Source organism: Zootoca vivipara, chromosome 6, assembly GCF_963506605.1.
Source record: "Zootoca vivipara chromosome 6, rZooViv1.1, whole genome shotgun sequence".
NCBI classification, from domain to species: domain Eukaryota; kingdom Metazoa; phylum Chordata; class Lepidosauria; order Squamata; family Lacertidae; genus Zootoca; species Zootoca vivipara.
This window is the reverse complement of record NC_083281.1, coordinates 9,743,282-9,755,777: the sequence shown is the minus strand read 5'-3', so window position 1 is coordinate 9,755,777 and position 12,496 is coordinate 9,743,282. Positions and strand designations below refer to the sequence as shown.

At 48.3% G+C, this 12,496-nt stretch overlaps 1 protein-coding gene across 2 annotated transcripts in view; it reads left to right on the top strand.

Moving 5' to 3' along the window:
• Positions 1 to 12,293, top strand: part of LOC118086459 (scaffold attachment factor B1) — a 30,121-nt gene extending 17,828 nt beyond the window's left edge. For both annotated transcript variants that reach the window (XM_035118079.2, XM_035118077.2), the window contains 7 exons: positions 3,557 to 3,850; positions 5,272 to 5,409; positions 6,707 to 6,746; positions 8,241 to 8,353; positions 9,604 to 9,716; positions 11,361 to 11,427; positions 11,921 to 12,293. In XM_035118079.2, the coding sequence (XP_034973970.2) occupies positions 3,557 to 3,850; positions 5,272 to 5,409; positions 6,707 to 6,746; positions 8,241 to 8,353; positions 9,604 to 9,716; positions 11,361 to 11,427; positions 11,921 to 12,047 (892 nt within the window). In that variant the 3' untranslated portion in view covers positions 12,048 to 12,293. The remainder of the gene's footprint in view (positions 1 to 3,556; positions 3,851 to 5,271; positions 5,410 to 6,706; positions 6,747 to 8,240; positions 8,354 to 9,603; positions 9,717 to 11,360; positions 11,428 to 11,920) is intronic.
• Positions 12,294 to 12,496: the final 203 nt, after the last annotated feature.

Genomic DNA, 12,496 nt, shown 5'->3' with positions numbered 1-12,496 from the left:
AACAAGCGAACTTCCCTGAGGAGAGCATTCCACAGACAGGGAGCCACTGCAGAGAAGGCCCCGTTCTCATGTTGCCACCTTCTGGACCTCTCAAGGAGGAGGCAAACGAAAGAGAGCCTCAGAAAATGAGCTCAGGGTCTGGGTAGGTTCATATGGAAAGAGGCAGTCCTTGAAGTGTTGTGCCCCTGAGCCATTTAAGGTTCAGCACTTCGAACTGGGCCCAGAAACTATTTGGTAGCCAGTGCAGTCGGACCAGGATTGGTGTAATATGCTCAAACTGCCTTGCTCCGGTGAGCAACCTGGCCGGTGAATTCTGCACTAGCCGAAGTTTCCGAACCGTCTTCAGAGGCAGCCCTGCATATAACGCATTGAAGTAATCTATTCTGTTAACCCTGCTTAGAGCAGACCCAGGATATGTAATGAACGTAGCTAATGTAAGTTCATTCATTTCCCTGGGTTGAACTTGTTCGGTTGCATTCCTGAGAGCAGTTCACAGGGGCCATCCTAGCTGTCAGGGCTTTGAGGTTAGGCAGTGGCAAAGAGAGGGAGAGGGAGGGAGCGAGAGAGAGAATGTTTATGTGTGGGCTTACTCTGCCACTTAAAACTCTCCCTCTCCTATTAGGAGTAAAACTGTGGGGCAAGCATTTACCACACGGTGACTTTCAGCAGAACCACTGGAGGGAGCCCCAAAACTGCTTCTGGATCTCCTGTGCGGCTTAAGGGCTGCCCACTTGGTTGCCGGTGCTGAGAAGGTTCTGCTGCCCCCCTTTTTTTAAAAAAAAGGCGGTGATGAAGGCAGCTATCGCTTGATAGCTGTGTGCTGATGCTTGATTCAAGTCTGTGGCTGGAGGAAGAAAAGAACTGAGAGGCTTTCTACGCTAATGGAGTGGAACTCCAATGCGGGCTAACTCTCATTTGTTTCACCCTTGTTTCCATGCATGGCACGAGCACCCCAGAGGGTTCGTTTTCTCTCTTTCTCCCTCTCTCTCTCCCTCCCCCCCCCCGGCTTTGAAATATTTCTGCCTTGGCGCAGCAGCCAGAGATCATTACCCAGTGATGACTTTGTGCTCCGTTGACATTATCTATTATGCAGTTGTCACTTGCCTCGGCATCTGTGCTATCTGCTTCAGTTTAATGGGGATTGTTCAGCTTCCAAGTGAAGCCTCCTGCATATTTCCCCCCTGCCGCTCCCATTGTTCCAAGTGGATATTTTAAAGGGCTCTTTATTATGTAAGAACCTGACACATTTTTCCTCTTAGACGGGTGCTCATAGGCTGGCTGGTGAAACTCTTTCTTCCTTTCCCGTTCCACTGATTGAACGTTGCCCGAGTACCTTTTTGTCTTTTCTGACACGTAATTATTACATTTCTCCTCTCTAGGAGCCACTTTCTCTCGCCCCCCACCCCCACCCCAACACTCATATATTCACTTCTCTAGAGGTCTCTGTCCCTTCCCTTCCCTGCTCCCTCCATTTTATTTTTTCCCAATCAGTTTTGCAAGTTCTCTCCCAGAGTTTCTAGAGGTGTGGAGGATCCTGGGTTTCCCCTTTTGCTTCTTCAGGGGCAAGGACTTTTCCTGCTTTCCACATTTGAGGAATCCTCACTGCGGCAGCTCATATGCTGAAGGGTCTGCCCCAAATCTCCAATGTACCAGTAGCCTTTTTTGGTGGGCAGCCAGTACAGGGAAGGGGGGGGCAGCCAAACCTTTTGAGGCTTCCCACTCAGCCGTTGGACCCCATTTGTGCCTTAAAACAGGAATGGGGCTGTTTCAGAACCTACTTAATGCTTTTGCGACAACCCCAAGCCAGGAACAGAAGAGTAGCTCTCTGTGAGTGTTTGTGTAGCCAGTTGCAAAATGATGGCTTTAAAGAGAGGTGTCTGTATTGCTAACTGCACCCCATGACCTATGTGCTCGGATGGAGTGGAAAGCATAACTCTCCACAGACTGAACATTTTAACCCAAAGCTTTCATCACTAGCCGACAGAACTGTTCAAAGATCTGTCCAGGGGCAGCCAATCAGTACTCATGCTTTGCACATCCAAGGAATTTTCTATTGCTTAAACCAGGCTTCCTCAAACTCAGCCCTCCAGATGTTTTGAGACTACAATTCCCATCATCCCTGACCACTGGCCCTGCTCGCTACGGATCATGGGAGTTGTAGGCCAAAAACATTTGGAGGGCCGAGTTTGAGGAAGCCTGGCTTAAACTATAGGGAGTCAAAAACCCTTCCTAATCTACTGCAAACAACCTAGCAATTTATGCAGCCTCCCTGACCTAGGACACAGACAACACATTTAGGTGACTTCTGGGGCTGGGGATGCAGAGTTCAGTAGCAGCCTGGCACACTGCCCTTACTGATCCTCTTGCTGAGGAAACTGGTCTGCCTCTGGAAGGACCCCTGGGGGTAACCCTGTACAGGCACTTTTTATCCTTAATAAAGCTGGGGGGCGGCGGCTGGGGGCCTACACAGTATTGTTGAGAGGACACCATACATTGTATGCTGTTCTATAAACTGTAGGAAACACTTAGGCATAAATATTTAGAGAAATCCATAGTAATGGTTGCTACCGTAAGAATATGGATAAGATTAAATACCTTGTCTAGTACAGGCAGTTCTGCAACCTATAATGCAGCTAAGGTCTAGAGCAGGCACCCCCAAACTTCAGCCCTCCAGATGTTTTTGACTACAATTCCCATCTTCCCTGACCATTGGTCCTGCTAGCTAGGGATCATGAGAGTTGTAGGCCAAAACATCTGGAGGGCCGCAGTTTGGGGATGCCTGGTCTAAAGGGTGCCAACACAAGAACTGGCCTCCTCTGCAGTGGCTCCCTGTCTGTGGAATGCTCTCCCCAGAGAAGTTCGCTTGGTGCCTTCATTATACACTTTAGGCGCCAGGCAAAAACGTTCCTTTTTAACCTGGCCTTTGGTTGAGCTGATTTACATCCTATGCCCTTTTAAAAAGTGGTTTTTTGTGGGGGGAGGCTATTGGGTTATTGTTTTTATTTTTATTATGTATACTGTGGTTTTATATCTTGATTTTATTCTGTGAACCACCCTGAGACCCCTGGGTATAGGGTGTTATATGAATTCAATTAATAATAATGATAACAACAACAACAACAACAACAACAACAACAACAACAACAACAACAAATTAATTAATTCTCAGTGGAGACTGCTGCACAACTTGCCTAAAGCCATGCGGCCTCCCTCGAGATTGAAGATTCTGGTTTTTTTAAGTTTGATTTATTCACTGCAGAGGTCCAGGTCTTTAACTTTGCATATGATTCTTGGGTGTACAGTGGTACCCCCGGTTGTGAACGGAATCCGTTCTGGAGGTCTGGCCGCATCCCGAGGAATTTGCAACCGGAGGACTGCTTCTGTGCATGAGCGCGGCACAATTTAGTGCTTCTGCGCATGCACGCGGAGCAAAACCCAGGAAAATACATCCGGGTTTGCTGCGTTTGCATCCCGAAGTTTACGTATACAGAGAGAGATACATAAGCGGAGGTACGGTTTCTGCTTGAGCGCAACCTGTATTTTGAAAATCAAACAGGGATCGGGAGCGCCGGGAGCGGGAGCAGCACATCCAGGCCGCCCGGGAGCGGGACGAGAGGCAGAAGCTGCAGTGGGAGCGGGAGCGGCTCCAGTTCCAGCGGCAGCGCCTCGAGCGGGAGCGGATGGAGCGGGAGAGGCTGGAGCGGGAACGGATGCACATCGAGCACGAGAGGAGGCGGGAGCAGGAGCGCATCCAGCGCGAGAGGGAGGAGCTGCGCCGGCAGCATGAGCAGCTGCGCTATGAGCAGGAGCGCCGCTCGGCTTTGAGGCGGCCGTACGACCCGGACGGGAGGTGAGGCGGCCGAGCTGCGCCTCGGGGAACTGTAGAGTTTGTGCTCCTTTCAAGCTTGAAAGGCCGCTTCCCTGCAGCAAATCGTGAATACCCCGCTTTTTACCCAAATGCAGCAAAACGTGTCAATCATTTGAGTCATCCCCTTAAATTGAAGGTTGGGGTCCCCTCCTGGTCATATGGGGGACAGGGGGGGCTGCTTGTGGTTGTGAAGCCCCGCAAGTACGGAGTCAGAATAGAAATCAGTGACCCAATAAATAAAGACGTAAGGCTGAACTCCAATGAATCAGGAGATGCAATGAGGCCAAGGGTACGTTCTTTCATTTGTTCAAAGAAGACTGGAAAAAGTTTATTGAATATATGGGGAAAACGTGGGCAGCATTAAGATAAATTCAACAGTGTAAATACGTTTTGATGGAAGTAACAATGGAATCCTGAATGGTTTAGTTTATATAAAATATGCAGGGATGAGAAGAAGGGAAGTCATTGATTTTTTAAGGAGGTCCAAATGAATATCTAAATTGTAAAACAGAAAATTTAATAAAAATTATATATAAAATAAAATAAAAATAAAGACGTAAGACTGAAGCCAGGCCGCACGGCTGGTGCTAGTCTTGTTGTTTTCCAAGGGAGTCAGCCTGACTTTAGTACAGCTCAGAGAACTCTCTGCCAGGCTGACTTTTTATCACACCTGACCCCTCCCACTTTCCTCCTGGGGAGATTGGCAGCAGAAAGAAATGTGCTGTGAAAGCCATTGCTAGTATAAATCCATTATTGGTTTGTGCTGGAGATGTGCCCAGTTGCTTACAGACACCTATGCACCCATCCTCTGTTTTAGGAGGAGAATATTAAAAAGCGCTCCAGGTATTCGATTTTAGTGGATTTTTACTTTTTTAAAAAATAAAATCTTAATTTTCGTTAGCAGAGGTATATTGTAAACCCCTTTGTGATGGATTATGTCTTGAAAAGCGGGGTATCAATATCTAAGTAAAGTTTCTTTTTTTTATCCCGTTTTGGAATGATAAGGTACAGGATTCAATTCATCCCACATGTTGTATTAGAAACAGTGTGATGATAATATTTTTTATTCACTTTTATTGTTTTCTGCCTCTTCGTGTCTCTTAATACGGCTATTTTTCATATGGATAAAAAAATCTAAATATTCTTAAATTCTACGCCACCCTTTAATTTCAGGTTTGCAGGATTGCTGAGTTTAAAAAAGGTTAACTAAAAAAAAAAACCAGTAAAAAATTGAGTGCCGGTAAAAGCAGCCTAAAAAAACAACCCAGAGCTGCCATTTCAAGCACTAGGGGAGAAGCAGAAGGTCTTTTCCTGGTGCTAGAAGGGTAACGACCACCGGCAGGCCAGATTCTCTGGATGGGGGTGATGGAGCCAAAGAGTTGCTGAATCTGTTTCCCTTGTAGGCGGGACGACTCGTATTGGCCTGAAGCAAAGCGGGTGGCCCTGGATGATGGGTACCACTCTGACTTCAGTCGACCAGATCGCTTCCATGGCTTTGACCACAGAGACCGCAGCCGGTACCAGGACCATTCGGCAGACAGGTAGCGAAGTCTTCCCTCCTATGTCTTGCATTGTCAGAAACCCAAGGCCACGCCGCTGAAGGGCCTGCCAGGTCAGGCTGGTGGCTCATCCGGACCATCTCCCAGTGGCCAGCCAGATGCCTATGTCATTATTATTATTATTATTATTATTATTATTATTATTATTATTATTAATACCCCGCCCATCTGGCTGGGCGGCTCCCAACAGAATATTGAAAACACAATAAAACATTAAACATTAAAAACTTCCCTAAACAGGACTGCCTTCAGATGTCTTCTAAAAGCCAGTGGTTTGTTTCCTTGACATCTGGTGGGAGGGCGTTCCACAGGGCAGGCGCCACTACCAAGAAGGCCCTCTGCCTGGTTCCCTGTAACCTTGCGTCTCGCAGGGAGGGAAGCCTGTGGGAGCCTGCAAGCAAGGCCCGGGCACAAGAGCGCCCTCGCCTCCTGTGGCTTCCAGCATATTCAGAAGCATTCACTGCTTCTGACCATGGGAATAATTGCACAGCTCAGTGTGGTTCAAATGGGGAATGGAAACTTTTCGTGCTCTTCTTCCTCACTCATAGGCAGCTCTTTAAGGAAGTGAGCATTGTTTAGTTGACAGAGCAGGAACCCCCCGGTTCCAGCCCTGGCACCTGCATGTAGGAGTGGGAGAGAGACCCTCGTCTGAAATCCTGGAGAGCCAGTGCCAGTCAGGGAAGACAGTGCTGAACTAGATGGGCCACAGATCTGTCTCTGTTTAAGGCCCTTTACGGTCTTCCTATTTAAGCCAACCCTTCCTTCAGAACTAGAATGTTTTTAGAGTCCCGGGTGATGGGAAAGTCCATGCTCGAAATCCTGGAGAGCTGCTGCCAGCCAGAGCAAGCAGTACTGAGCCAGGCGGATGAAGTGTCTGACTTAGATAAAGGCTGCTTCCTCTGCTCCTAGGCCACTTTGGGTTTTGGCTGTTTCACAGTTTTAGCTGTTCACCTAAAAAACGTAAGGTGCGAAGGTGACGTTTTGCCATTCGAAGACAAGCGTACTGTACTGGTATACTGACCTCAGGATCCAAAACGGTCTGTGCAACTCAATACTGTCTGCACTGACTGGCAGCAGCTCTCCAGAGCTTCCCAGCCCACCTTGGGAATCGAACCAGGGCAACTGCATGCAAACCAGTGGCTCTACTGCTGGACTGCAGCCTGTCCCCTGCTTGTTTCCAAAGCTTACCCACCTATGTGCATTAACATGGATTTTCTCTCTCTCTCTCTCTCTCTCTCTCTCTCTCTCTCTTTTCTCCCCCCCCCCTCCGGGCGACCAGGCGAGAAAGTTCAAGAACTGTGCCAGATCGGGATGGACAGGTATGCCCATGCAAAGCATGTATTGTTGTCAAAAATGCTTTGACGTCCAAAAAACTCGCACAGTGGTTTATGGTCTTATGGTATGGGTTGGGAATTCCCAGGCTGTGAGTAGGAGGCTGAGGCAGTGCCACAAGCAATTTAATTCAGGCAAAGGCTGCAGCGAGTGGGAGACACATAGCCACAGAAAGAGCTAACTGCCGCCTCTCTGTGTGATTCCTGCTCTGGCCCTGCCTCACTCCATGCAACAGGGGTGTGTGGTAATTCTCACACATTTGAGCATCGTTGGGGTCATTTTAGTCAATTTGTTTCTGGAGTGGGATCCTTGGAAAACAGATAATCCTTACAGAGTCTGGGAATAAATCCCATCAGTAACTCCAGCCTCCACATTCTTGTTGACAGCCTCGGCTGTCAGAGATTTGGGGATCCTGGTCAAGAAAGGCGATTTAGATTCTTGGAAAGAAAAACATATTACAAGTAAAACGAAGGGACTACCTGCTGCTACGCGAGAGCTTTTGTGTGTCTTGCTGCGTAGGGACAGTTTAAGAAGAACTGTTCTTGAGTCATTTTGTCCAGCCACAATCGCTTCCTGTTGGCTGCACCACATCCAAAATACGTGGAAAATCAGACTCAAAACACCAGCCTGATATCCATAAGAGGCAGGCACTAACATTTTACTTGTGTCTCTTCAGCAATTCCCAGTGCTGAAGAGGCAAGCCTTTTTAAACAAGAACCAAAAACAGCCCACACCTGAATAATGGTCTGTTCTCTTGGCAGTGGAGTGAACTGTTCGTAGCAGAGAGAGAGAGAGTGCGAACCTCTGGCTTCATGTGTTCTTGAACAACATTTACTTTAAATACCTTTTACCTCTGTTTTTCCAGCTAAAAAAATTGCTCTGGCCGGTTTGCAGCCACAATATGGAAAAGCAGCAATAATTAAAAGCATTAAGAACATGACATTATAAATGTGCCAGAAGTGCAGCAGGCCAAACAAGAGTGGCAGATAATTTGTCTCAATTTGCACATGAGACGCATAGCCAGGTTGACTATTGCTCACACCTTGGGTGAGCCAGGGTCTAAGATCCCTTTGTGCGGATCCCAGCCACAAAATTCTCATTGGCTGCTTCGGCACCACAGGCTCTCTTCCATGTCCTTCTTCACTGCTTGATTACTGAAGCGTCATCTCAGGTTTGCGGAAGAGCCATCGCGGGCAAGGCAGAGAAAGGAGGATTGAAGCTGAAAAGCCTATAGGGAAAGCTGGATGCTGTAGGAAGATCCACTTCCCAATACATACAAGAAAACCCTGCTGGTGCATCTCTGTCCTTGTAGTCAGGTGGTGCGCTCTCTGAGCCATTGTGGTAACCAGGCTAGGTCGAGGATGGTTCACTCGTGGCCTATAGGCTGGAGCTGCCCCCCAAAAAACCCCCACATTTTTTGCAGACGCTAATGCCTTGTGCTGAGAAGCTTTGCTCCAACTGTGTGGGCTTGCTTTTTTCAGCACTACTCTGACCAGCGGCATGGAGGGCCTGAACGCCACTCGCGGGACAGCTGGGGAAGTTACGGGTCGGAGAGGAGGCTCAGCAAAGGGCGAGGATTGCCTCCGCCGTCCCGGTGAGTGTCCGTAAAGCAGAGCTGTCGCATGCCAGTGCCGTGTTAGAAACTCAGATATAGAAGCCGGGCGCCAGGTGGCGCCTTAAACCTAGGTCTATTCACCAGGGGGTTGGACTGCATGACCCTGGGGGTCCCTTCCAGTGCTACGATTCTGTGATTCTATTGCCTCAACTGCATTGTTTGCTCTTACAACAATTCACTGGTCCCAGAAAGAGGAACACACACAATGGAAATGCTATTAACTGTGGACTAAACAGTGCTTTGTGAGTTCTGTGGAAAGGCTGCAGCACAGTCAAATATATCTGTACTTGCCCTTCACTTAATTTTCCTTGATGCGATGATGGAGGTCTGTGCGAGTCGGCCAGGCTTGATGGAGCTGTCAGTCGACAACCTGGTGCCCAGAAATCGCCACGTAGATGGGGCTGCAGTTGGACACCCACACTAGTAGTAAAAATGTACTTGGCACCTGGGGAATTTTGAACACGCTGCTAGTGTGCTGTGTGCATTCTCGTGTGCTTGGGCAGCACAGAACATGCAACCTTGGTTTTCTAACCCCCTCAGTAAGCCAGAAAATCCAAGCAGTGTCTAGATTAGGCACCCCCAAACTTCGGCCCTCCAGATGTTTTGGACTACAATTCCCATCTTCCCCGACCACTGGTCCTGTTAGCTAGGGATCATGGGAGTTGAGGGCCGCAGTTTGGGGATGCCTGGTATAGATGGTAGAGAACTGGGGTCTAAGGGCACAGGAGTGGTATTGCTAGCCAGCAGCCGATGTTTCTGGGAAGTCGACAAGTCATTGGAGGAAGGCACAATGGCTCCCCTTTTGTTTTATCCCCAGCGCCTGCTACTTGGAGGTAGACTGCCTCTGAATGTGGAGGCCATATTTTGCCACCTTGGCAAACTGCCACCTGTTTAAAATTGGATTTCACTAAACCAGGCATCCCCAAACTTTGGCCCTCCAGATGTTTTGGACTACAATTCCCATCTTCCCCAACCACTGGTCCTGTTAGCTAGGGATCATGGGAGTTGTAGGCCAAAACATCTGGAGGGCCGCAGTTTGGGGATGCCTGCACTAAACCGTTTTAAATCTCAAGGCTGGCCTCTGCCCACACCCTAAGATCACCAGTGGAGGTCGTCTTATGTTCTGTCATAAGGGAGCTGGACTTCCTCTGTGAGGTCGGTCACTAGCTTCCTTCCATGCTTGCTAATGTCACTCTTCTCTCTTTTGGGTGGGCGGCTCCCTCATCCAGAGATGGGCGCGACTGGGGAGATCACAGCCGCAAACTTGAAGGGCACCAAGACCGTTCCTGGCAGGGCAGCGTGGAAGAAGGGGTCATCGGCCGGGAGCATGAAAGGTGGCAAGGTAAAAAAAATTAAACAAACTTTGCAGGGCGCTCCCCTCTCTACCTTTAAAATGTTTTGTTTCCAATAAGCACAGTTCAGTGGTGCATTTCAGAACCAAGGGCATGGATGGCACAGTCAGGGGAGTGAAGTGTTCCCTGGTGGGTTTCTCACTTACTGAAGTTCAGCATGCCTGATTCAGGCCTGTAATTGAAAAAAAAGTTAATTGTAACAAGCCCCATTTGTAGGCGCGCCGCTAATGGCTCCCAAGAGCCTAGGGCTGGAGTTGGGTGGTGACATGTGTGGAGCAAAAACTTAAACACACTGCAGAGTTCCCCCAAAATAGACCAGAGGCAGTTGTACTTCATCGAGCAGAGTTTTACTACTACTGAAGGCAAATGAGCATAGTGGTCACAAATCCAATACATTCAGGATTGGCACAGTCCATAAGAAACTCAGTTGCAGCAGACTTATCTTAAACTTAACTAACTTGCAGCTTATAATAAGACTAAACCTTAACACAATACGTGTATACAGAGCAGAACACCGCACCAGAACAAAGAGCTAGAAAGAGGAAATGAGAAACCCAGGCTCCTCCCCTGACTATTATAGTCAGCATGACCTTGACAGAAAGGATAACAGAACCAGTTTAAACCAGCTGTACTCGGCTTCCCAGAAGGAATAACCCAGACAAGAACTTCCTGCCTGTTTCTTTCACGTAGAAAGAAACCATCTAGAACACTCTTGAATTTAGCAGAATAGGAAAGATCGCTACACATCAGATCAATACTTTCTGTACTAAGAAATGCAAACTGACAGGTGGATGACCCCCTTTCTAAAGGCACAAAAGAAGCCCCAGGTTTAAAGGTCAGACAGCTGGTGATGAAAGACTCTCTGAGAGGGACCCTGGCCATCTGCTGGCCATCAGAGTCAGGCTAAATGGACAAATTAATTGACATAGGGCAGCTTCCTACATTCCTCTGGAGACGAGAGGAGACTGACCACGGGTGCCATAAGGGGGCTTTATGAGCCAAGCCAGGCACCTTGAACTGTGTGCAGAAGTCAGCTGGAAAGCCAGTGTGCAGAGCTTGAATGCCAGAGCATCATCCTGGTTAGACTAGGGAAGATTAGGGTTTGAATCCTTCCTCAGCCATAAAGCACATTGAGTGATCTTGGGCCTGTCACAGTTTCATAGCATAACCTCAGCACGAGAGCCATGAATGCCGCCTTGAGCTCCTTGGGGGTATAAAAGGTAAAGGGACCCCTGACTGTTAGGTCCAGTCACGGACGACTCTGAGGTTGCAGCGCTCATCTCGCTTTACTGGCCGATGGAGCCAGCGTACAGCTTCCGGGTCATGTGGCCAGAATGACCAAGCCGCTTCTGGCGAACCAGAGCAGCGCACAGAAATGCCGTTTACTTTCCCACCGGAGTGGTACCTATTTATCTACTTGCACTTTGATGTGCTTTCGAACTGCTAGAAAAGCACAAATAAATGAAACATAGCAACGCAATCCTAACCATGCCTACCCAGAAGTGAGTCCTACTGAATTCAGGGTAAGGGTGGTTGGGACTGCAAGCATTTGTTTTTTAAAAATTAAACAATACAATGATTCCTTAGTGACTTGTTCCCTCCCACCTCCCTGCCCCGTTCTTTTCATTTTTTAGCTGGTGAGAGGAGTGCCCCTGCTCAGTCAGGGCCCGGCCATGTGATAAACAGTGGAGGAATGACGGGGTAAGAGCTACTTAAAAGGGTTTTGCTGCTCCCCACCCTGCAAAACCCCCACATTACTTCTGCTGAGAAAGTTTGAAGGGGCTTTAGATTGTGGTTGAAATATTTTAAGTGACAGTTGTTCTCTTTGTTAGGTAATAGATAGGTTTGTGTGCACATGCAAAGGACTTTGGAAGGGGTGATGATGACCCAGTGGCCTCTTAGCATGCACACTTGGTCAGGAGAAATGTATGGATTAAGAAATTTGGAGGCCATGGTTTTAAAGACTGCCCTTTAAGCAGTGGAATTGGGGGGGGGGTTCTTGGGTTTTATTTTTATTATGTAGTATGTGTTGTTGTTTTTTCATATTGGAATTTTATGTTGTGAACTGACCTGAGATCTGCGGGTATTGGGCGGTATACAAACTTAATAAAGAAATAGAATTAATTAAGGAGGGTGCAGGGTGTTGCACTCAGCCCCCCGAGCAGGATGTCAACTTTCTGCTTCTTGTCCTCAGGCATGCAGGGTTCGTGCAGGGTGGCGCCCCAGCTCCAGTGGCACAGGGAGCCAGTCTGCCAACCAGTTTCGCCAGCCCGGATAGAACAAGCCGCCCCAGCGACCCTCGATTCGCTCGGCACTATTGAGGACTTTTTGCTTCTTTGCCACGACGCGGCAACTGCATTGAATTTTGTTTCCTGGTCATCGCCTTGAACTTTTGCCAACTGAAACGAAACCACAGCACCCTATTCATAAAGCTTGCGTATGACGTGAACTCAAGTGTGTGTTGTTGCCTCCCACCCACCCCCAACGTGTTCTTAGCGGGACACCACTCAGTTGTTTCGGAGGAAACATTCCATTTTCCATGAACAATAAATCTGCATTGCACTTGTGGTGGTGAAGTCTCTAACTCTTGATTGGCTGAGCTGCCGCGGTAGCTCAGAAAGTTCGGAAAGCTTTGGGAGTTTCTTCCCAGTCCAGCTTCTTTGAGGGCAGGGAAAGTAGTCAGTATGGTTGGGATTAAAACCTTGCATGGCACGGCTGTGAGGACTAGGGAGAAGTCTGGGAAGAGTGAAGGAGAGCTCAAAGGCAGAAG